Source organism: Aethalodelphis obliquidens, unplaced genomic scaffold (genome assembly GCF_003676395.1).
Source record: "Aethalodelphis obliquidens isolate GAN/ISIS:26980383/991018 unplaced genomic scaffold, ASM367639v1 scaffold5, whole genome shotgun sequence".
NCBI lineage: Eukaryota > Metazoa > Chordata > Mammalia > Artiodactyla > Delphinidae > Aethalodelphis > Aethalodelphis obliquidens.
In genome coordinates, this window is record NW_020837949.1 from 37,991,719 (window position 1) to 38,015,150 (window position 23,432).

The window sequence follows — 23,432 nt, forward strand, 5'->3', positions numbered from 1 at the left end:
ATTCACCAATTATTTTCTTGCAGATGTTTCCAGCTTGTGAAATTTTGTCTATGGTAGTTTAGACTGTTATCTGCTATATATATATAATAGACTGCTTTGTGGCTTATGTTTTGAATCATGGTATAAGTTATAATCTTGGTAGGCCCCTAAAATGGCTAAAATTTAAAAGAATGGTGATTATCAAGTGTCAGTGGTGTATGGAACAACTGGAACCCACACATTGTTGGTACAGCTGCATTGGAAGCCAGTCTGACATGTTGCAAGGCTAAACATTCGGTTACTATAGGACTCAGCCATTTCATTTGTAGATATTTACCCAGGAGAAATGAAAACATGTATCCACGTAAATACCTATAGGTTCATGGTGGCTTTATTGATAATAGCCAAAAACTGGAAAGAACCCAAGTGTCCTTGAATTATTGATTGATAAACTAATTGTGGTGTATCTCTATAGCAGTATACTATTAAGAAAAACGTAACAAATGACTAACATGTGCAACAACACAGATTAATCTCAAAAGCAAATAGACTACATTAAAGAAAGAAAACCAGAAATCAAAGAATGCATATAGAATGATCCCATTTATGTGAAATTCTAGAAGAGGCACAACTATGGTGACAAAAAGCTCAGCTGTGTTTGCTGGGAGACGAGGATGGAGGGAGGCAGGTCTGCCTGCAGAAGGGCATGAGGGGCCTTTTCTGGGTGATTGGATGTTTCATATCTTGATCTAGTGATTATGGGCTTGGGTAGATTTTTAAAATTCATTGAACTGTACACTTAAAATTGCTGGATTATATTTATCTCCTAACAAGGGAACTCTGCTGTCAGTTTGCTATTCCTTTGAAGATAATCTCTTTTTTCTCCGGCAGCTTTTCAAAAATTTTTTAGGGAAGAAGGGTTCCTTAGTGTTCTGCAGTTTCATTACAATGTGTCACGGTGTGATTTCTTTCCATTTATTTATCTTACTTGTGATTCACTTTGATTACTGAAGCTGTAATTCATGCTTTCATCAGTTCTGGAAAATTCTCCATCACTATCTCTCAAATATTATCTCTTCCTTGTTCCTTTTTATTCTCTTCCTTTGGGACTCTCATTACACTTATATTACATTTTCTAATAATATTCTCCATCTCTCCTACTTTTCATTTCCTTACCTCTCTGTGCTAAAGTCTAAGTAATCTTTTAGATATATATTCCAGTTCTTCTTTCTTTCATTTATATTCATCTGCTTTTTAATCCACCTATTTAATAGTATATTTTAATTTTTAGAAGCTGTTTGATTTTTTCTCAAATATCTGTCTTTTAAAAATGTATATTGTTCCTTGTTCATGTTTTTAATTCCCTTTTTTAATTTTAAAAAATATTTGAATTTGTATAAATTATATTCTATGTTTGAGAAATCCAGCAGTTTAAGTCCTTGGTGGTCAAATTCTTCTGTTTGTTAATGAGTTCTGACTCATTAATGCTGGTTATTTCCTTGTGAGTTCTGTTTTTTGGATTGTGAGTGCCTATTGACTGGGACTTATCTGTAGAAACCTTGAAAACTCTGAATTGAGAGATTATCCCTGAAGAGATTTATAGTTCCTTCTGCCAGATTGAAAACATGTATCCACATAAATACTTATAGGTTCATGGTGGCTTTATTGATAATAGCCAAAAACTGGAAAGAACCCAAGTGTCCTTGAACTATTGATTGATAAACTAATTGTTTAAACTAACTTGTCCAAGATTCCTGGAGCCAATTAAACTTAATTCTTGACTATCCCAGACCACATAAGCAGTGTGAATTTGAACCCGTCTCACCTTGAGAGCAGAATGTGGACTCTCAAGAGGGAATTTTTCCCTTCCAGGGGTCGCCCTAGATAGGCAAATGGCCTTTTCATTTTCCTTTCCTGATGGTAGATTACTTTTTTCTAGTCAGTCTATTAATGATGATAAAAGAGATCTAGTTCCAACTCTTGATCTTACTGAATCCTGAGCTCTATACTCGTGATCCCTTCTGGACAGTGAAAACCCAGGGGGTCTAGGATCCAGGGAGTGTCCAGTAAACACCTTCAGGGCAGCCACTACTTTGGACAATGAAAAAAATTCAATAGAATGGTTTGAAAAATAAATAAATAAAAACACCTTAATCAATTATGAATTATTAATACTAATTACCTACATTAAGAACGTGTGTGTGTGTATTTGGGAAATACTTTAAATATGAATTTGTTTCCTTCTTGTGACATCAAGGATTACATAGACAATTTTGTATTCAACTGATGACACTCAAAACATTGAGACCTAAAAAAGAAAAAATAAACCATTGTTTTCAAGGTCAAATCAAATTGGAAAAAACCATTCTTCATTCCATTTATAAGACCTAGGTAACTTGGTAAAGCTAGTACTAAAAATGCCTTTTTGTAGACAGGTAGTTAGAATACCATACAGAACTCATTTTTGACAGTCAAAACCAAAATTATTTGCAAGCCATAGATACATACAACCTTGTAGGCTGACACCTCACTTAACTGTTAAATCGCCTAAAAGATTACCTTGTCTTTCTTTTATGTGAATTCAGGAGCACAAAGCTATTTAAAATTCCTTCTCGAGAGAGATTCTATTAGAAGTATTATATTTCTTTGGCAGTCCTAAAAGGAACCAGCTCAATATTTTAACGTCATATTTTTTAAAGCTACTTTGGGTTATTTTTTTTTAAGTTAGATTGAAGCCTGAGAAATTCAATATGTGTATATGGCATGAATTTTAGCAGGGTTCTACAGCTCAAAGAGTTATTTCACACCCTGTCTAGTGTCTAGGTGAACCATTCTCTATTAGCATAGCAACATTCAAATATGTAAGTGATTAGTAAGTGAAAACAAATAGATTGTGCTTTCACCTGCTACTCTCTGCATGCTTGCATATGTACAAACAGGTAGATTGTGTTTTCACATGTAAGTTTTAGAATATCCCAGAAGGGCATAAGAATGAAAGAAAAATAAGATTCACTGTACCATTAATCTATAGCCCCAGTGCAAATGTGAGGGAAAGAAATTATTGAAGCATAACTCAGGTAATTTTAAAAGACTGATGCTAATAGACAGTAGAGGCTGAACACATTCTGAATTATAAAATGAAAGAAAACAGTGGACAAAGGAAGATAATAGCAATAATAACTATGGCTTACTGAGTTCTTACTGTACATAAGAACTAGATTGAGTGCTTTACTTAAAAAGTCTCAACTGTAAGAGAATCCATTTATCAAGTGTTTAATACATGCCACTTTTATCCATAGAACCACTTTTTGTCTTAGGTACTATTATTTGCCCCATTCTGCAAATGAAACCAACGCTTGAGTTTTATCAACTTGTCCAAGATTACATAAACTTGGAAGTGTTAAGTCAGACATCAAAGCCAAGATAGGCTGATTGCAGAGACCATGCTCTATAACAACCTCTCCATTATATTCTCATCTAACTACTAACCTGCATCTCAATCCAGTTAGGGCGTGTCTAATCCATCCCATTTCAAAGGTAGACAAATGGAGATAGAAACTAAGTAATTTGCACAAGATTACTTGTAACTGCATAAAGATTAAAACTGGTTTAGTCTGTTTCCAGAATCTATGCACTTTCTTCTGTATTATTCAACCTTTGTGAAAGTGTTTTTCATTCTTCAGTTATACATTCATTTGGTCATTCATTTAACAAATGTTTATTGAGCACTTTGTATGGTGCATTCTTTTGCGCTCTGGGAATACTCTCGTGAACATGAAACACAAAGTTCCAAAATTTACGTTCTAGTGGGTGAAAGATAGGCAATAAACCAATAAACTAGGAAGTAGATATCATGTTAGTGGGTGCAATGAAGAAAAATAAAGCATTGCAAGGGGCTAGAAAATGTTGGGAAGTTGGATGTATTTAAAAATTTTAAATAAGATAGTCAATGCAAGGAAATGTGCAATTGTCACTGGTAATTTTATGATACTGTTATTTTCTATCACAAGTATCTTGACTCCTTGGTTTATATGACATTGAAACTGAATCTGAGTTTTATATCAGATTCATTTTCCAGAAGAATATGCTTGACTTAGAACCTACCATTTAATTGCAGAAATGATCGGTTTTATTTCATATTTCTGCTTGAATGGTTATTTGAGGAGACAAAATAGGTAATTGTTTCCTTTCTAAGTACTTAGCCAAACTAGCCAGCTTAATAAAGTAAACAAATACTTGGACTTATTAGGAGAATGTGCCTTGCCAACAATTAAGTAAAAGGATCTTCTCCCCATCATTAATACTTGATGTGGGATATTAGTTCTTAGAAGGAATCTCATGATAAAATAACTAGTGATGTCAACAACTAATTGATTTTAATTGAGGAACATTTATATGACAGTATGATGTATTCAACTTGTTTCTGCATTTCTTTTTTTTTTTTTTCTTTTTGCGGTACGCGGGCCTCTCACCGTTGTGGCCTCTCCCGTTGCGGAGCACAGGCTCTGGACGTGCAGGCTCAGCGGCCATGGCTCATGGGCCCAGCCGGGGCATGTGGGATCTTCCCGGACTGGGGCACGAACCCGTGTCCCCTGCATCGGCAGGTGGACTCTCAACCACTGCGCCACCAGGGAAGCCCTCTGCTTTTCTTTAAAAAGCTGCAACTCTTCTTCCCAGTAGTAATTAAAAATAAACAGCAGTCATTTACTTACTGTGGGCTTCTAATGGTCACAACACCTTGCATGAATGATTTAGTGATCTAAAGCAAAGCAATTCAACACTGAAATTATCTTGAAAATTAAAAACCATTCTAGACAGTGAATAGTTTCAATTTCTATAGCACCGACTTATGTACAGTTTTCCTTTTTTATGTATTCTTCTGCATATATACAACTTACTAACAGAAATGGTCTGATTGGGACTCCACCTCAAAGAACAGTGTATAAAGCTCAGTCTCTGGGGTTAAGTCTATAGACTTGGGGGTGACATTTATTCATTCAAATATTATTTATTGAGAAGCTTCTTTAAGCTAGACATTGTCTGGAATGCTTTGGGGAATGAAAGAAGAAAAAAATAGTCTCTTCCCTGAAAAGAATTTATTATTATAGACTTGGGATAATATTTAATCTAATTCCATTCCATTTATTTAATTAGTTATATTATAATTTATGTAACCAATCTCTTGTTGATTATTTAGAAAGATTTTTGTTGTTGTTGTTGTTACAAAAGGCCTGTGTTGAACATCTCTGGTAATAAATATTTGTCCATATTTCTGATTATTTCTTTGGAATGGATTTCTATCAGTAAAATAACTAGGTCAAAAGGCACATACATTTTAGTCTATTAATAAATTTGACAAAAATGGGCCCCCAAGGGCAAAATAGGAAAAAAGTTGTATCATTTTACATTGCCACCAACACAGTATGAGAGAGCCTTTCCTTACTTGGTTTCCTTGTCAGCCTTATGAAGACAGAATGTTCCACTAAATGTATATCGTCGATCATTGCTCTCTAAATATTGTCTTCAAAATTGTTGAAAAGTTTCTCATTTTCAAGAATGATTTATGGGATTTCCCTGGTGGCGCAGTGGTTAAGAATATGCTTGCCAATGCAGGGATATGGGTTCGATCCCTGGTCCAGGAAGATCCCACATGCCATGGAACCACTAAACCTGTGCGCCACAACTACTGAGCCTGCGCTTTAGAGCCCACGAGCCACGACTACTGAGCCCTGCGCACCTAGAGCCCATGTTCTGCAACAAGAGAAGCCACCACAATGAGAAGCCAACGTAGCACAACAAAGAGTAGCCCCCGCTCACTGCAGCTAGAGAACACCCTCACACAGCAACGAAGACCCAACACAGCCAAAAATTTAAAAAAAAAGAATTATTTGTGAAATTGAATGGTGCTAACCAAAATTTTTCAGTTGGCTTTGATAGCTTATATTTGACAAGAGATCATCTAGGGGTTTTTTTTTCTTATATATTCTGAATTTTAAAGTATTAAGAGGTTATGAAAATTCTCTCAGTTGGTTTGAGAAGTTTATTTGACTAAAAAAATGAAGATTGCAGCTGGCCAAGTTGACCATTGAGGTAAAACCAGATGTCAGAAATAAAATAGATCTGCATTTTGTTGGGGCTTATTGGGTTTTATAAAAACATAGGATATTATGAATTAAGTTAAGTAGCAAACCATTATCTGGTACTAGTGCATCTTGTTTAAGCACAAAATTCCTACCTACAGAAACATGAAAAAAAATACTGTGGATAGGTTTACAGGGTCTTAACCACATCTTATTTAAAAGAAAATTCAAGAGTAGCCTTACATGTAACCTATAATAATCCGTTGCATCTTTACAGTAGTATTTTTACCTTTCCTGAATTTGTATGCTTAACTGTTTGATCTCTGTCTTTTCTGATCTTTTCTCAATGGTTATGCTGTTTATTTCTAGAACTATGGGACACAAAAACCGCTATGTCAAAGTCCCCCGTGGTCACATCTGGGTTGAAGGTGATCATCATGGACACAGTTTTGACAGTAATTCGTTTGGACCGGTAAGTCTTCTTATTACTGCTATGATTGGATTTCAAATGTAGGAACAAAAGTATGCCACACAGGTTGCTCAGGTAGCCCAGCCAAGAGTAGTCGTGAATTTTATAGTGGAACAGTTTATATTTGAAAATTTCCTTTTAAATATCATATAGATAATGTAAGCTGTCAATGGGTGTGTGTGTGTGTGTGTGTGTAAATCTAGAAAAGAACTTCGACAACTCAATAAAGTGCCAAAAGATGCTTTCAGCTGACTACCTGATCCCAGTGGCAACGGTTGTTTTTTCCTCACATAAATGCTTTGTACTTTATGTTTTTAGTTAGTGTTTAACAGAAATAATGTGTAAAAGACCTATAGACATCAATTTTCTAAGTAATTAGTTAAAAATTCATGTATAATAGAAATCATATTGGTAACTAACATTTTTCAGCTTTTAATTTATAACAAATGCCCACATTCCTTATACCATGTTTACATTCCATAAAATATGTGACTAAATTCATATATTATAATTTTTTTCATTTTTGAATACGTACAGAAATTCTCTATTTATGAACCCCTGCAACAAATCATTATATAAAGTGAAGAATATTTTAGTTAATGGAAACTGCACCTGATTTCTGGTCACCTATGTCTCTTTAAAAACTTGGATCTTCAACCCATTAGATTTTCCTACATCTAGATGTAGCCATACTTGTATGTATGTAGAAGTTAACATTGAGCACCTTTAGATAGGTTTGCAAAAAAAGTTATCCACATCCTTTTGTCTAAAACTAAATGTTGGTGGTCTCTATGAAACAATTTCCTTCACCTATCATGAGGGACCACTATTATTGTCACAGGAGAAGCAGTCACTTGACTCACTTTTGGCTAAAAGTATAGCAAGAGACTTGAGGTTGGATAAGTGTTGTGCGTAAGTGGAAGGGAACTTTAGGTGATGACCCCTACTTCTTTTTTCTAGCTGCAGTGATGATAAGAAAAACATCTAAGGTCTTTCTTGCTTTTGAGTAGTACTTATTATAAAAATACAATTTAATCGTTGTAGGGTATATCAAAGATGGAATGAACAGATTGGAAATGTTGTAGTCACTTAGAGAGTATAATAGAAGTGACTGTCATGAAGAAGCTTAGTAGCAACTTGAAAGTGAAAATAAATCACCTAAAAGCAGTTTTATTTCTCTCTAATCAATAAGATTAAATCTATTAAATGTAGCATATTGTCCAAGTCCACATTAAAATGTTAACTTTAGTTTGGGTTTTAATTGGTAGGGTAGTGACTCTGAAATGAAGTGTTAAAAATGTTGTTGTTTTGTTATTAGTTGTGGGGTGTGGGGTAAATAATTACAAATAATAAAGTACTAAAGTTTGAGATTGGTTTGCTTTTTCTGTATTAGTTAATAAAGCTAGTGCAATCTTATCTATATAATTGTATAATTGTCAGTCACTCGTATTCCAGATGCTTTCTTATTTGGGAGAGAAAAATGATAAGGTTGATAGCCAGAATATTGGGAATTGCACATAACCTTCAGTATCATATCTATTGTGTAGTTCTTTCTGGGCTGTCTTTCCTGCTGTGTACTTAATAATAGTATTATGAACCACTGAAGTGTAAGTAGACACATGAAAGTTGAAAATATATCACGTATGGAAATATCCTCTGTCACTTATATCTTAAAAAAATAAAAATAAAAAGTGAGAACCATGTGGGAAGGCCAATTTCATTGTGTTTATTACAGTAAGAAACTATGATATGCAAAACACTGACAAATACATTCTGTGCAGGACTTTAATGCCATTGGTTTACATCAAGTTTTTAAAAGAAATCTACTCATTAATTTTAACTTGAACCAGTAATATGAGTCAGAGACACAAAACCATTTTGAAATTTAGTGGTTGTTTTCTTTTTTTTTTAAATGGATATAAATATATAGATGCAGAATGGCTTTTGGTTCATAAGTTGGACTAAATATAAATTTCCATTCACTTAATTCATATTGTTTTTACTTGTCAAAATTAGATGAAGAACCTGTACTAGGATGAAGGAAAACATTTGTCACATCATATACTAACCTACTGTATTTGATGAGTTTTAGTACATATATTTTTACCCTTACAGTGAGCTCTCATGTTTTATGTTCCAATAACATTTATGACTAGGAAAAATAATTAATAATGATGCTCCCAAATAAGTTTTAAAAGGACAGAGGGGAAAAAATTGAATTAAAGACCTACAATTTTTATTTAAAGCTAAGTTGTGATGTTTGAGTATAGAGATTTCTTATTTTTTATTAATTAATGGTTATCTGAATAATTAAATTATTTTAATATTTTTATAATTCCCAGAAATAAAAACTCAAGTTTTACAATTCTAAAAAAACCAGAATAATCTTGAATCTTACACTGCATATACACTTGAAAGTTGTTACATTTTTCCAATAATTCTCAGTTGGATTCTTTGGCTTATCCATCAGTATATTTGGAGATTGTCTGTGGAAGGTCAGTTCAGTTTCAGGCTTTCTGGATTGTTGATTCACTTCTCCCCTTGGAAGCAGGGAATGCACTTTTCCAGAAAGTAAACATCCTATCTAAAAATCAGCCCTTCATATCTCTCCCAAATAACTTCAGAATTGTATCCAAATCTGTTTAATATGCTTTAACTCTTTGAATTATAATTATACTGTATCATAGCATCTCCTCAGTTTATTTTAAATTGTTGCCTATGGGTAATCACAATGGAGCTTTTTCCATATTTGAATAGATTTTTACTTGTAATCTAGTGAAAAATAAGAAAAGAATGTCTTACTTTTTTTTTCCTAGTTTGTTTTAATATTTCGTATGTATTTCTTAATATTTGAATTTGCTTTTCTGATTTGGTTTATTGCCACTATATGTAGGCTGGAGAGGGAATTAAATAGTTTTATGAGTGAAAGATGAATAATGGATTATGAATTTAAAGATACCAATGTTAAGTTATAGTAATAGAATGCATCACAACAGAATGAGATCCAACATCTGTGCTTTTAACTTGTAGAGGATGACATTATGGAAATAAACTAGTAGACTCCTTTATGAACATGGATAGAGTAAAACAGGAAATTAGATAACCTTAGTTTTGGACCTCATCAGTCACATAACTGTATGGGTCTACATTTCCTCATGTATAAAAGGATGAATTTCCTCTCCTCTGAATTCATCTTAAATGATTATTTAGTAAAATGAGCATATATTATATATATATATATATATATATATATACACACACACACACACACATATATAAATATATAATTTATTTAAGGTACTCCTATTTTACATTGCTGAGGATGTTTACTAAAAATTTAATAATATATTTAAATATATATATATATATAAAATCTTTTGATTACGTATATAGAAAAGTTTGGTTTTTTTTGCGGTACGCGGGCCTGTCACTGTTGTGGCCTCTCCCCTTGCGGAGCACAGGCTCCGGACACGCAGGCCCATCAGCCATGGCTCATGGGCCTAGCCACTCCGCGGCATGTGGGATCTTCCCTGACCGGGCCACGAACCCGTGTCCCCTGCATTGACAGGCAGACTCTCACCGCTGCGCCACCAAGGAAGCACTAGAAAAGTTTTAATGAACATCCTCAGCAACCTAAAATAGGACTACAATTAAAGTATGTTTCCTCCAGAGGATGAACTATTATGCAGTTGTTAAAAATCTATATTTGTGAAGAATTTTAATAACATCATGTTCATGATATTGTTTTAGGTGAATACATGAAAATAAAGAAGAGAATACACAGTATTATGTTAATTGTGCCAGTTGTTATGATTATGGTCAATTCTTTTTTATACCTTTGTACTTCGCTATATTCTTAAAGGTCTGCAACAAATTTTTATTACCTTATAATCAGAAGAAAACAAATTGGTCAAAAAAATAAGATTAAAGGTGAGTAAAGTAAATGACTTCTAAGTTTATGAATTTGTCTCCATGGAAGATCTCTGTGCCAAACCTTGAATATATCATCATTGCACAATGATAGAAAATGTCCTATCGCATCATAATATGGATTCACTAACGTATGACTTTAGCTCAGATTTCTAGTTTGAGAAATATATTTTGTTAGTATCCTTTAAGATTGTTGTCTAGAAGTGTTTTTCAGTGCATATTACTACTTGATGTCACTGGATTGTGTATTAAAGATATCTGATGATCGCTTAGAAAATTCAGAAGGAACTTCTGTTAGTAATTCCTTTGCTCTATGAAAGACATTAGCCTTTCCCTTTACCATCCCTACTTCCACGTAGATGACATTAATACATTTCTATTGTGGCCATGTTCTTTGCCAGCACCCAAAAGTAACTGATTACAATGAATATTGATGAATTTTCTGCTTGCTATAAAAGGAAATCACATAAAAGTCAAATTTTATATTTCTATATATGTGAACATAGCAGTGAATTTTCTTTCTTTTTTTAATGAATTTTATTTTTTTATACAGCAGGTTCTTATTAGTTATCTATTTTATACACATCAGTGTATACATGTCAATCCCAATCTCCCAATTCATCCCACCACCGCCCCACACTGTCACCCCCTTGGTGTCCATATGTTTGTTCTCTATATCTGTGTCTCTATTGCTGCCTTACAAACAGGTTCATCTGTACGATTTTTCTAGATTCCACATATATGCGTTAATATATGATATTTGTTTTTCTCTTTCTGACTTACTTCACTCTGTATGACAGTCTCTAGGCTCATACACCTCTCTACAAATGACCCAATTTCATTCCTCTTTATGGCTGAGTAATATTCCATTGTATATATGTACCACATCTTCTGTATCCATTCATCTTTCAGTGGGCATTTAGGTTGTTTCCATGACCTGGCTATTGTAAATAGTGCTGCAAAGAACATTAGGGTGCATGTGTCTTTTTGAATTATGGTTTTCTCTGGGCATATGCCCAGTAGTAGAATTGCTGGGTCATATGGTAATTCTATTTTTAGGTTTTTAAGGAACCTCCATACTGTTCTCCATAGTGGCTGTATCAATTTACATTCCCACCAACAGTGCAAGAGGGTTCCCTTTTCTCCACACCCTCTCCAGCATTTGTTGTTTGTAGATTTTCTGATGATGCCCATACTAACTGCTGTGAGGTGATACCTCATTGTAGTTTTGATTTGCATTTCTCTAGTAATTAGGGATGTTGAGGAGCTTTTCATATGCCTCTTGGCCATCTGTCTGTGTTCTTTGGAGAGATGTTTATTTAGGTCTTCTGCCCATTTTTGGATTGGGTTGTTTGTTTTTTTAATATTGTGCTGCATGAGCTGTTTATATATTTTGGAGATTAACCCTTTGTCCATTGATTTGTTTACAAATATTTTCTCCCATTCTGAGGGTTGTCTTTTCATCTTGTTTATAGTTTCTTTTGCTGTGCAAAAGCTTTTACGTTTCATTAGATCCCATTTGTTTCTTTTTGGTTTTTATTTCCATCTAGGAATGGGTCAAAAAAGATCTTGCTGTGATTTATGTCAAAGAGTGTTCTTCCTATCTTTTCCTCTAAGAGTTTTATAGTGTCTGCTCTTACATTTAGGTGTTTAATCCATTTTGAGTTTATTTTTGTGTATGGTATTAGGGAGTGTTTTAATTTCATTCTTTTACATGTAGCTGTCCAGTTTTCCCAGCACCACTTATTGAAGAGACTGTCTTTTCTCCATTGTATATCCTTGCCTCCTTTGTCATAGATTAGTTGACCATAGGTGCATGGGTTTATCTCTGGGCTTTCTATCCTGTTCCATTGATATATATTTCTGGTTTTGTGCCAGTACCATATTGCCTTGATTACTGTAGCTTTGTAGTATAGTCTGAAGTCAGGGAGTCTCATTCCTCCAGCTCCGTTTTTTTCCCTCAAGACTGCTTTGGCTATTCGGGGTCTTTTGTATCTCCATTCAAAATTTAAGATTTTGTTCTAGTTCTGTAAAAACTGCCAGTGGTAATTTGATAGGGATTGCATTGAATCTATAGATTGCTTTGGGTAGTATAGTCATTTTCACAATATTGATTCTTCCAATCCAAGAACAGGGTATATCTCTCCATCTGTTTGTGTCATCTTTGAGTTCTTTCATCAGTGTCTTATAGTTTTCTGTATACAGGTCTTTGACTTCCTTAGGTAGGTTTATTCCTCGGTATTTTATTCTTTTTGTTGTAATAGTGAATGGGATTGTTTCCTTAATTTCTCTTTCTGATCTTTTGTTGTTAGAATATAGGAATGCAAGAGATTTCTGTGCATTAATTTTGTATCCTGCAACTTTACCAGATTCATTGATTAGGTCTAGTAATTTTATGGTGGCATCTTTAGGATTATCCATGTATAGTATCATGTCATCTGCAAACAGTGACAGTTTTACTTCTTTTCCAATTTGTATTCATTTTATTTCTTTTTCTTCTCTGATTGCCATGGCTACGACTTCTAAAACTGTGTTGAATAATAGTGGCGAGAGTGTACATCCTTGTCTAGCTTCCTGACCTTAGAGGAAATACTTTCAGTTTTTGACCATTGAGAATGATGTTTGCTGTGGGTTTGTTGTATGTGGCCTTTATTATGTTGAGGTAGGTTCCCTCTATGCCTACTTTCTGGAGAGTTTTTATCATAAATGGGTGTTGAATTTTGTCAGCAGCTTCTTCTGCATCTATTGAGATGATCATATGGTTTTTTCCTTCAATTTGTTAATATGGTGTATCACATTGATTGATTTGTGTCTATTGAAGAATCCTTGCATCCATGGGATAAATCCCACTTGATCATGGTGTATAATCCTTTTAATGTGCTGTTGGATTCTGTTTGCTAGTATTTTGTTGTGGATTTTTGCATCTATATTCATCACTGCTATTGATCTACAATTTTCTCTTTTTATATTATCTTTGTCTGGTTTTGGTATCAGGGTGATGCTGGCCTTGTAGAATGAGTTTGGGAGTGTTCCTTTGTCTGCAGTTTTTTGGAAGAGCTTGAGAAGGATGGGTGTTAGCTCTTCTCTAAATGATAGAATTCACCTGTGAAGCCATCTGGTCCTGGACTTTTGTTTGTTGAAAGATTTTAGCACGGTTTCAATTTCTTTACTGGTGATTGGTCTGTTCATATTTTGTATCTTCCTGATTCAGTCTTCCAAGTTTATACCTTTTTAAGAATTTGTCCATTTCTTCCAGGTTGTTCATTTTATTGGCATAGAGTTGCTTGTAGTAGTCTCTTAGGATGCTTTGTATTTCTGCAGTGTCCATTGTAACTCTCCTTTTTCATTTCTAACTTTATTGATTTGAGTCCTCTCCCTCTTCTTCTTGATGAGTCTGGCTAAAGGTTTAGCAATTTTGTTTATTTTCTCAAAGAACCAGCTTTTAGTTGTTTTGATCTTTGCTATTGTTTTCTTTGTTTCTATTTCATTTATTTCTCCTCTGATCTTTATGATTTCCTTCCTTCTACTAACTTTGGGTTTTGTTTGTTATTCTTTCTCTAGTTCCTTTAGGTATAAAGTTAGTTTGTTTATTTGCGATTTTTCTTGTTTCTTGAGGTAGGATTGTATTGCTATAAACTTCTGTCTTAGAACTGCTTTGGCTGCATCCTATAGGTTTTGGATCATCGCGTTTTTGTTGTCATTTGTCTCTAGGTAATTTTTGATATCCTCTTTGATTTCTTCAGTGATCCCCTGGTTATTTAGTAACACGTTGTTTATCCTCCATGTGTTTGTGTTTTTTACATTTCTTTCCCCTGTAATATATTTCTAATCTCATAGTGTTGTGGTTGGATAAGATGCCTGATATGATTTCAGTTTTCTTAAATTTACCAGGGTTTGATTTGTGACCCAAGATATGATCTATCCTAGAAAATGTTCCATGTGCACTTGAGAAGAAAGTGTAATCTGCTGTTTTTGGATGCAATATCCTATAAATATCAATTAAATCTATGTGGTCTGTTGTGTCATTTAAAGCTTGTATTTCCTGACTAATTTTCTCTCTGGATGATTGCCCATTGGTGTAAGTGAGGTGTTAGAGTCCCCCACTGTTATTGTGTTACCACTGATTTCCTCTTTTATAGCTGTTAGAATTTGCCTTATGTATTGATGTGCTCCTATGTTCGGTGCATATATATTTATAATTGTTATATCTTCTCCTTGGATTGATCCCTTGATCATTATGTAGTGCCCTTCCTTGTGTCTTATAACATTCTTTATTTTAAAGTCCATTTTATCTGATATGAGTATTGCTACTCCAGCTTTCTTTTGATTTACATTTGCATGGAATATCTTTTTCCTACCCCTCACTTTCAGTCTGTAGGTGTCCCTAGGTCTGAAGTGGGTCTCTTGTAGACAGCATATATATGGGTCTTGTTTTTGTATCCATTCAGTGAGGCTGTGTCTTTTGGTTGGAGCATTTAACCCATTTACATTTAAGGTAATTATTGATATGTATATTCCTATTACCATTTTCTTCATTGTTATGGGTTTGTTTTTGTAGGTCCTTTTCTTCTCTTGTGTTTCCCACTTAGAGAAGTTCCTTTAGCATTTGTTGTAGAGCTGGTTTGGTGGTGCTGAATTCTCTTAGCTTTTGCTTGTCTGTAAAGCTTTTGATTTCTCTGTCGAATCTGAATGGGATCCTTGCCGCGTAGAGTAATCTTGGTTGTAGCTTCTTCCCTTTCCTCACTTTAAATATGTCCTGCCACTCCCTTCTGGCTTGTAGAGTTTCTTCTGAGGAATCAGCTGTTAACCTTATGAGAGTTCCTTTGTATGTTATTTGTCATTTTTCCCTTGTTGCTTTCCATAATTTTTGTCTTTAATTTTTTTCAGTTTGATTACTATGTGTCTTGGCAACTTTCTCCTTAGCTTTATCCTGCCTGGGACTCTTTGTGCTTCCTGGCCTTGGGTGGCTATTTCCTTTCCCATGTTAGGGAAGTTTTCAACTATAGTCTCTTCAAATATTTTCTCGGGTCCTTTCTCTCTCTCTTCTCCTTTTGAGACCCCTATAATGTGAATGTTGTTTTGTTTAATGTTGTCCCAGAGGTCTCTTAGACTGTCTTCATTTCTTTTCATTCTTTTTTCTTTATTGTTCTGTGGCAGTGAATTCCACCATTCTGTCTTCCAGGTCACTTATCCATTCTTCTGCCTCAGTTATTCTGCTGTTGATTTCTTCTAGTGTATTTATCATTTCAGTTATTGTTTGTTCATCTCTGTTTGTTTGTTCTTTAATTCTTCTTTGTCTCTGTTAAATATTTCTTGAATCTTCTTGATCTTTGCCTCCATTGTTTTTCTTAGGTCCTGGATCATCTTCATTATCATTATTCTGAATTCTTTTTCTGGAAGGTTGCCTTTCTCCACTTCATTTCGTTGTTTTTCTGGGGTTTTATCGTGTTCCTTCTTCTGGTACATAGTCCTCTGCCTTTTCATTTTGTCTGTCTTTCTGTGAATGTGGTTTTTGTTCCACAGGCTGCAGAATTGTAGTTCTTCTTGCTTCTGCTGTCTGCCCTTTGGTGGATGAGGCTATCTAAGAGGCTTGTGCAAGCTTCCTGATGGGAGGGACTGGTGGTGGGTAGAGCTGGGTGTTGCTCTGGTGGGTAAAGGTCAGTAAAACTTTAATCCTCTTGTCTGCTGATGGGTGGGACTGAGTTCCCTCTGTGTTGTTTTGGCATGAGGTGACCCACCACTGGAGGCTACAGCTCTTTTTTGGTGCTGATGGTGGATTCTGGGAAGGCTCATACCAAGGAGTCCTTCCCACAACTTTTGCTCAGTGTCCTTGTCCCTGTGGTGAGCCACAGGCACACCCCACGTCTGCAGGAGACCCTCCAACACTAGCAGTTAGGTCTGGTTCAGTCTCCTATGAGGTCACTGCTCCTTCCCCTGGGTCCTGATGCACACACTACTTTGTGTGTGCCCTCCAAGATTGGAGTCTCTGTTTCCCCCAGTCCTGTCAAAGGCCTGCAATCAAATTCCACTAGCCTTCAAAGTCTGATTTTCTGGGAATTCCTCCTCCCATTGCCAGACCCCCAGGTTGGTAAGTCTGACTTGGGGCTCAGAACCTTCACTCCACTGGGTGGAGTTCTGTGGTATATTTGTTCTCTAGTTTGTGCGTCAGTCACCCAGCAGTTATAGGATTTGATTTTATTGTGATTTTGCCCCTCCTGCCATCCCATTGTGGCTTCTCCTTTGTCTTTTGATGTGTGGTCTGTTTTTTGGTGAGTTCCAGTGTCTTCCTGTTGATGATTGTTCAGCAGTTAGTTGTGATTCTGGTGTTCTTGCAAGAGGAAGTGAGCTCATGTCCTTCTACTCCACCATCTTCTATAGCTGTGAATTTTCAAATAGTGATTCTTAAATATTTCAGATTAGCAGACTCTTCATAAATTAAAAGTGCAGGCAGCAGTTCTTTCTTCCATTTATTATAAATATTTATTTAATTACTTATATTGGAAATGATCTCATAGATGTCCATTCCTTTTGGTGAAAACACAGATGGACCTTTTCCATGGCTTCCATTTGTCTTGTACATTTCCTATCTTTGAATTTTTTTCTATTCTTTTAATTTAGTTTTAAGTCACAAACCACTGAAATATGTTCACTGCTTGCTGTATAATGATTTGATGTATGTCATAATAGAAATTCTAGGTTTTTAGTATCTAAAATAAATAATTTATTTTAACTTTATTGAGCAAAGTATATTAAGGAAAAAAAATCTTTTGGCTTCAACATTTCAGGGTGAAGATAACCTTTCCACACTGTATAAAAGTATTTTGATTTTTAGGTTTGTGGTCTTAGTATCACCTTGTTAACAATTTGTGTGTAGGAACCATGAAGCAGGACTGAACAATTTGGTGCAGAAACTATGCATGATATACTGCCTCTATCTGAGAGTGGAAACTGGGAGTTGTACTAAATATGAATTCTTTTTAGTTCCAAATCATTTGGAAAAGAGCTAACCTAATCTCTTACTTCATAGATGCCTAATTAAATAAAATACTAGACCCCTAGAATGTTTTCTTGAAGGAAATATGCCTAATAGATGATAGTTTTCAAATAAATGAGTATTAGAAATATTGTTTGTTAATTAAATGAGCTAATGATCTGAAAATGATAATCTATAAGAAAGCATTGAAATTAAGATTAAAATTCCATAGAATTCCTTTTGAACTTAGTGAGGTTCAAAACATTTTTTACTTTTTAAAAAAGTACTGAAAAAGTCAAGGAGAGCAGAAGTAAGCTTTATGAGTTCATATCATGCAGGCCTTTCATTTATGTCTTCAGGACACATTTTGAGCATCTACCAATTATCCAAATTGATTTTGGCCGGGATTCCAATGGGCGGAGTGGATCAGGAGAGATGAGGATTGTGTTAACTACAAAGATGGTGCTAGATTAGGTAATGTGTGGGAAGTGAACTTTCAAAGACGTTTATTAGTCATGCCTGTTTTGAATTTTCTCCCTATGTTATACATTTTTGGTAAAAAAGAAATACACTATGAGATTAACTAGGGTAGCAAAACAAGATTCTTGGAGACATAAGGAGTCTGAACGGAAGAGAACGGGAAGCGAAATTATGACATTTTTGAGACCAACTGACAAAGGGTTGAGTTGGAATGGAATTTGGGGAGATGTTTAAAAGCTTCAGAGAGTATAAAGACAGAGATTCAAGTTGTGGATAATAAGGAGTGCACTAAGCCTGTGAGTATTCCCAGTCCTTTGGCCACTGTCATCAAGAGATGCCCTGATGCCTAGGAAGATCATAAGATGGTCAATAGATACAACAGTGACTGAGGTATATAAGGCCTACCTGCAAGGAGGCAGACAAATAATAGGGCAGAACCAACACAGCAGTCTTAAGTAGAGGTGTAAGTCAGAGCCTCTTAGAGGAATAGACATTTGTGTACTGAAATCTCATAAGAAAAACCTATGAAATCTTCTGGGAGGATTTGGTAGAACAGTGTTCTGAAATTGTGAAAATAATAAATATTTGGTGCAATCTTGTATTGCATAAAACACTCTGGATTCTGCATGTTTTGTGAATGAAGTGGTTTATGCCTGGAGTGGTTAATATGTTTCAGCTGCATTGAAAACACTCTGTTTATACAGTGCAGAATAATTTTGTGGACATATGAGAATGAATTGACATTTCATTTTATGTGTTGTTGAACTGTAGTATTTTCCTTGTGTAAATTCTCTTCAGCAGCTAGAATAACTTTTACTTAAAATTAGCCATTTTCAAATAAAGAAAAAGGTCATTAGACTATGTTGACAGGATCCAAGGAAAGTGTTCTGTTCACACTTTCTCTAAAACATGTTACTTGGACTTTAATTGATTGTATTTTCTTGTTTCCTTGTGGTACATGCTTTTGTTCATTAAAAATTTTGTTAGGAACTAAAGCAAGCTCTATTTATAGAAAAATATTTGTGACAGAAGTCCCTTGGTTCCTAAAATCATAAAACCTTACCTTGGGGTTTTCCTTCAATTGTTTTTCACAATTCCTTTAAACAGCGCCAGAACCTAGCAACCCCACATGTTTTACTCAGGTATAATTCTTATTTGGCTGGTGTAGAAAAAGGCATGCATTTCATAAAAAGGCCAAAGGCAATGGAAAGAAATGCCATAATAATTAAAATATCTGTATATCCAAAGATAGTTAAGTCTCAGAAAAGAGCCCAACCTCTGGAGCAATATTCAAAACAAAGAAAAGGAAACAAGAAACCACAAAAGTACCTAAGGTTTAGCATCGCTATTGGTTGGCTCTAATTACAATACAGTTAGAACATCAAAAACTATATAAGATTTTTTAAAAAGAGCATGGAAACATAATATCAACTAGAGAACACAGAGACAAACTAAGCTTCCATTTCTACCAAATCAAATTTTGTTTCTGTCTTAATTATTCTGCTAGTGTAGAAATCATTTTCCACATGATTTCATTTTCAGATAGGAGAGATGTCAGCAGAATTGTCATTAGACTTCATTGCTATGGCAGATACTGTTCCTTTGGGCCATTTAGTTTAGAACTAAGCATGTCCATTACACCAGAAATGTTATATTTACTGACAGTGGGTCAGGAAACAAGATTTAGTGAAATATATTCAGTATTATTAATTTAGCAATTTTATAAGTTCTCAAATTTTTTTAAGTGGGATTGAAATCCTTATTGTATTATTTATAAGACATAATCAGTGTCTACATCACATGTCTACATAGAAAAATAAAATGGAAGATATAAGAAGCCCAAAAGAGAAGGAAAATCTTCCACTGCCTAGCCTAGACAATACAAGGAGAAAAAATGAGCTATTGAATATACAGTGATTCAAGGTATGAGATTGAATTTCCTCATTTAAATAGATATTTACTTATGAAATATTTACTGAGTAATTGGGCTCTACTCCTCATAATATGCAAGCACAAAACTATGGAAATGACTTCGTATTTCGACTGAGCTTCTGGGAGATGACTTTCTTTAGAAATTTTTAATTTTCCTAAAGCTTTTTTGGGTAATCCAAAAAATGACTTTGCTTTGTGTCAGCATCTTATTGGTTTTGTTTTGTTTTGTTTTCCTGAAAAAGAAAACTTGCAAGAGAATTAAAAGATCAGTTTGATTGTCAGTGACTTGGATGACTTTTTTCTGTGTAATGGAGCCTGTAATGAATCACAGTAACCACAGTTTTAGATATTATCCATTGGAAGACCCATGTGGGTTTGTGTTATGTTAAAATTTTTCTAACTTGGTGAATCAAGCAAGTGAAAATGCAGTTCTTTATTTCAGTGGTCAGAATTAGAACCATGTGGTGTGTTCTGTTGATAGGGCCTCACAGGCCCCATGGCTTTTTCACTGAAAAACATTGATTCCTGTAACATGATTCCTAGGTATTTCTGCTCCAACTCATCCTCCTATCACTAAGAATTTTTCTGAAAAGAATTCCGATCACATCATTCCACTTCTTAAAACAATATCATCAGCCTACAACACTTATCATACTTAATGAAGAAATGTTAGAAGCTTTCCCTTTTAAATCAGACAAAACAAGAAGGTTCTCTTACCACTTCTGTTCAACATTGTGCCAAAGGTCATTGCCCGTGCACATTAAGGCAAGAAAGAAATAAGAGATGTGGCAATAGGAAAGGAAAATTCCAGAGTTTCTTTTTTTCTTTTGTCAAGTATGTTATTGTCTAATTAGAAAATCTAAGAAGCAGACTTCCCTAGTGGAGCAGTGGTTAAGAATCCGCCTGCCAATGCATGGGACACAGGTTGGATCCTTGGTCTGGGAAGATCCCACATGCTGTGCGGCAACTAAGCCAGTGTGTCAGAACTACTGAGCCTGCTCTCTATAACCCATGAGGCACAACTACTAAGCCTGCCTGCCACAACTACTGAAGCCTGTGCATCTAAAGCCTGTGATCCACAACAAGAGAATCCACTGCAATGAGAAGCCCGCACACTGCAACGAAGAGTAGCACCCGCTTGCCGCAACTACAGAAAGCCCGCGTGCAGCAACCAAAACGCAAAGCAGCCAAAAATAAATAAATTAATTAATAATAAAAAAAGAAAATGTAAGAAGCATCTGCAGAATTACTAAGACAGTTCTGCAAGTTTATTAGTATAAGAGCAATCACATACAGTGATCAAACAGGCCTAGACTTCATCAACAAACAGAAAACACACTTTTAAAGAACTTGATATTTAAAATAGCAATAAAAAACTCAGGATAGGGCTGGTAGTGGCTTCCAGTTCCAACTCGAGGCCTTGCCTGCTGGCGTGTGGAACAGCGAGTTGCTCTGGGTTGATTAAGTTTGTAAAGTGTCCTCTTCATTTCTGGAAAAAAATAAAAAGACCCTCAAGATAAGATAATACCTCTTATGTTATAGAAGATGAATTTGAAGGAAAATATTGGAAATTACTTATTGAAGTTGAAGCTGCAGAGCAGTGACTGAAGCCATGTGGCTGACAGGGTCATGGTGCTCCAGCTGGTTGTCAGCCCTGAGCCTCTGAGGTGAGAGAGCAGAGTTCAGGACATTGGGCCACCAACTCCCAAAGATCTCCATCACAATACTAAGACCCAGCTCCACTCAGTGACCAGCAAGCTCCAGTGATGGGCAACCTATGTCAAACAACTAGCAACACAGGAACACAACCCCATCCATTAGCAGAGAGACTGCCTAAACTCATAATGTCACAGACACCCCAAAACACAGCACTGGATGTGGTCCTTCCTACCAGAAAGACAAGATCCAGCCTCATCCACCAGAACACAGGCAGCAGTCCCCTCCACTAGGAAGCCTACACAGCCCATTGAACCAACCTCACCCACGGGGGGCAGACACCAAAAACAACGGGAACTGCAGAACTGCAGCCTGTGAACAGGACACTCCAAACACAGTAAATTAAGCAAAATGAGAAGACAGAGAAATATGCAGCAGATGAAGGAGCAAGGTAAAAACCCACCAGACCAAAGAAATGAAAAGGAAATAGGCAGTCTACCTGAAAAAGAATTCAGAGTAATGATAGTAAAGATGATCCAAAATCTTGGAAATAGAATGGAGAAAATAGAAGAAACGTTTAACAAGGACCTATAAGAAGTAAAGTTCAAACAAACAATGATGAACAACACAATAAATGAAATTTAAAATTCTCTAGAGGGAAACGATAGCAGAATAATTGAGGCAGAAGAATAGATAAGTGACCTGGAAGATAAAATAGTGGAAATAACTACTGCAGAGCAGAATAAAGAAAAAAGAATGAAGAGAATTGAGAAAAGTCTCAGAGATGTCTGGGACAACATTAAATGCACCAAATTTCGAACTATAGGGGTCCCAGAAGAAGAAGAGAAAAAGAAAGGAATTGAGAAAATATTTGAAGAGATTATAGTTGAAAAGTTCCCCAATATGGGAAAGGAAGTAGTTAATCAAGTCCAGGGAGTGCAGAGAGTCCCACACAGGATAATTCCAAGGAGAAACACACCACGACACGTACTAATCAAACTATCAAAAATTAAATACAAAGAAAAAATATTAAAAGCAGCAAGGGAAAAACAACAAATAACATACAAGGGAATCCCCATAAGGTTAATAGCTGATCTTTCAGAAGAAACTCTGCAAGCCAGAAGGGAGTGGCAGGACATATATAAAGTGATGAAAGGGAAAAACCTACAACTAAGATTACTCTACCCAGCAAGGATCTCATTCAGATTTGATGGAGAAATTAAAACTTTTACAGACAAGCAAAAGCTAAGAGAATTCAGCACCACCAAACCAGCTTTACAACAAATGCTTAAGGAACTTCTCCAGGCAGGAAATGCAAGAGAAGGAAAAGACCTATAATAACAAACCCAAAAGAATTAAGAAAATGATAATAGGAACATACATATTGATAATTACCTTAAATGTAAATGGATTAAATGCTCCAACCAAAAGACATAGACTGGCTGAATGGATACAAAAACAAGACCCATATATATGCTGTCTACAAGAGACCCACTTCAGACCTAGGGACACATACAGACTGAAACTGAGGGGATGGAAAAAGATATTCCATACAAATGGAAATCAAAAGAAAGCTGGAGTAGCAATTCTCATATAAGACAAAATAGACTTTAAAATAAAGACTATTACAAGGGACAAAGAAGGACACTACATAATGATCAAGGGATCAATACAAGAAGAAGATATAACAATTGTAAATATTTATGCACCAACATAGGAGCACCTCAATACATAAGGCAAATGCTAACAGCCATAAAAGGGGAAATCGACAGTAACACAATCATAGTAGGGGACTTTAACACTCCACTTTCACCAGTGGACAGATCATCGAGAATGAAAATAAATAAGGAAACACAAGCTTTGAATGACACATTAAACAAGATGGACTTAATTGATATTTATACGACATTCCATCCAAAAACAACAGAATACA

At 35.3% G+C, this 23,432-nt stretch overlaps 1 protein-coding gene across 1 annotated transcript in view; it reads left to right on the forward strand.

Moving 5' to 3' along the window:
* The window catches only part of IMMP2L (inner mitochondrial membrane peptidase subunit 2), a 902,508-nt gene that overhangs the window by 700,717 nt on the left and 178,359 nt on the right, over nt 1-23,432 (forward strand). The window contains exon 6 of the mRNA XM_027102163.1: nt 6,429-6,531. Coding sequence (XP_026957964.1) covers nt 6,429-6,531 — 103 coding nt within the window. The remainder of the gene's footprint in view (nt 1-6,428; nt 6,532-23,432) is intronic.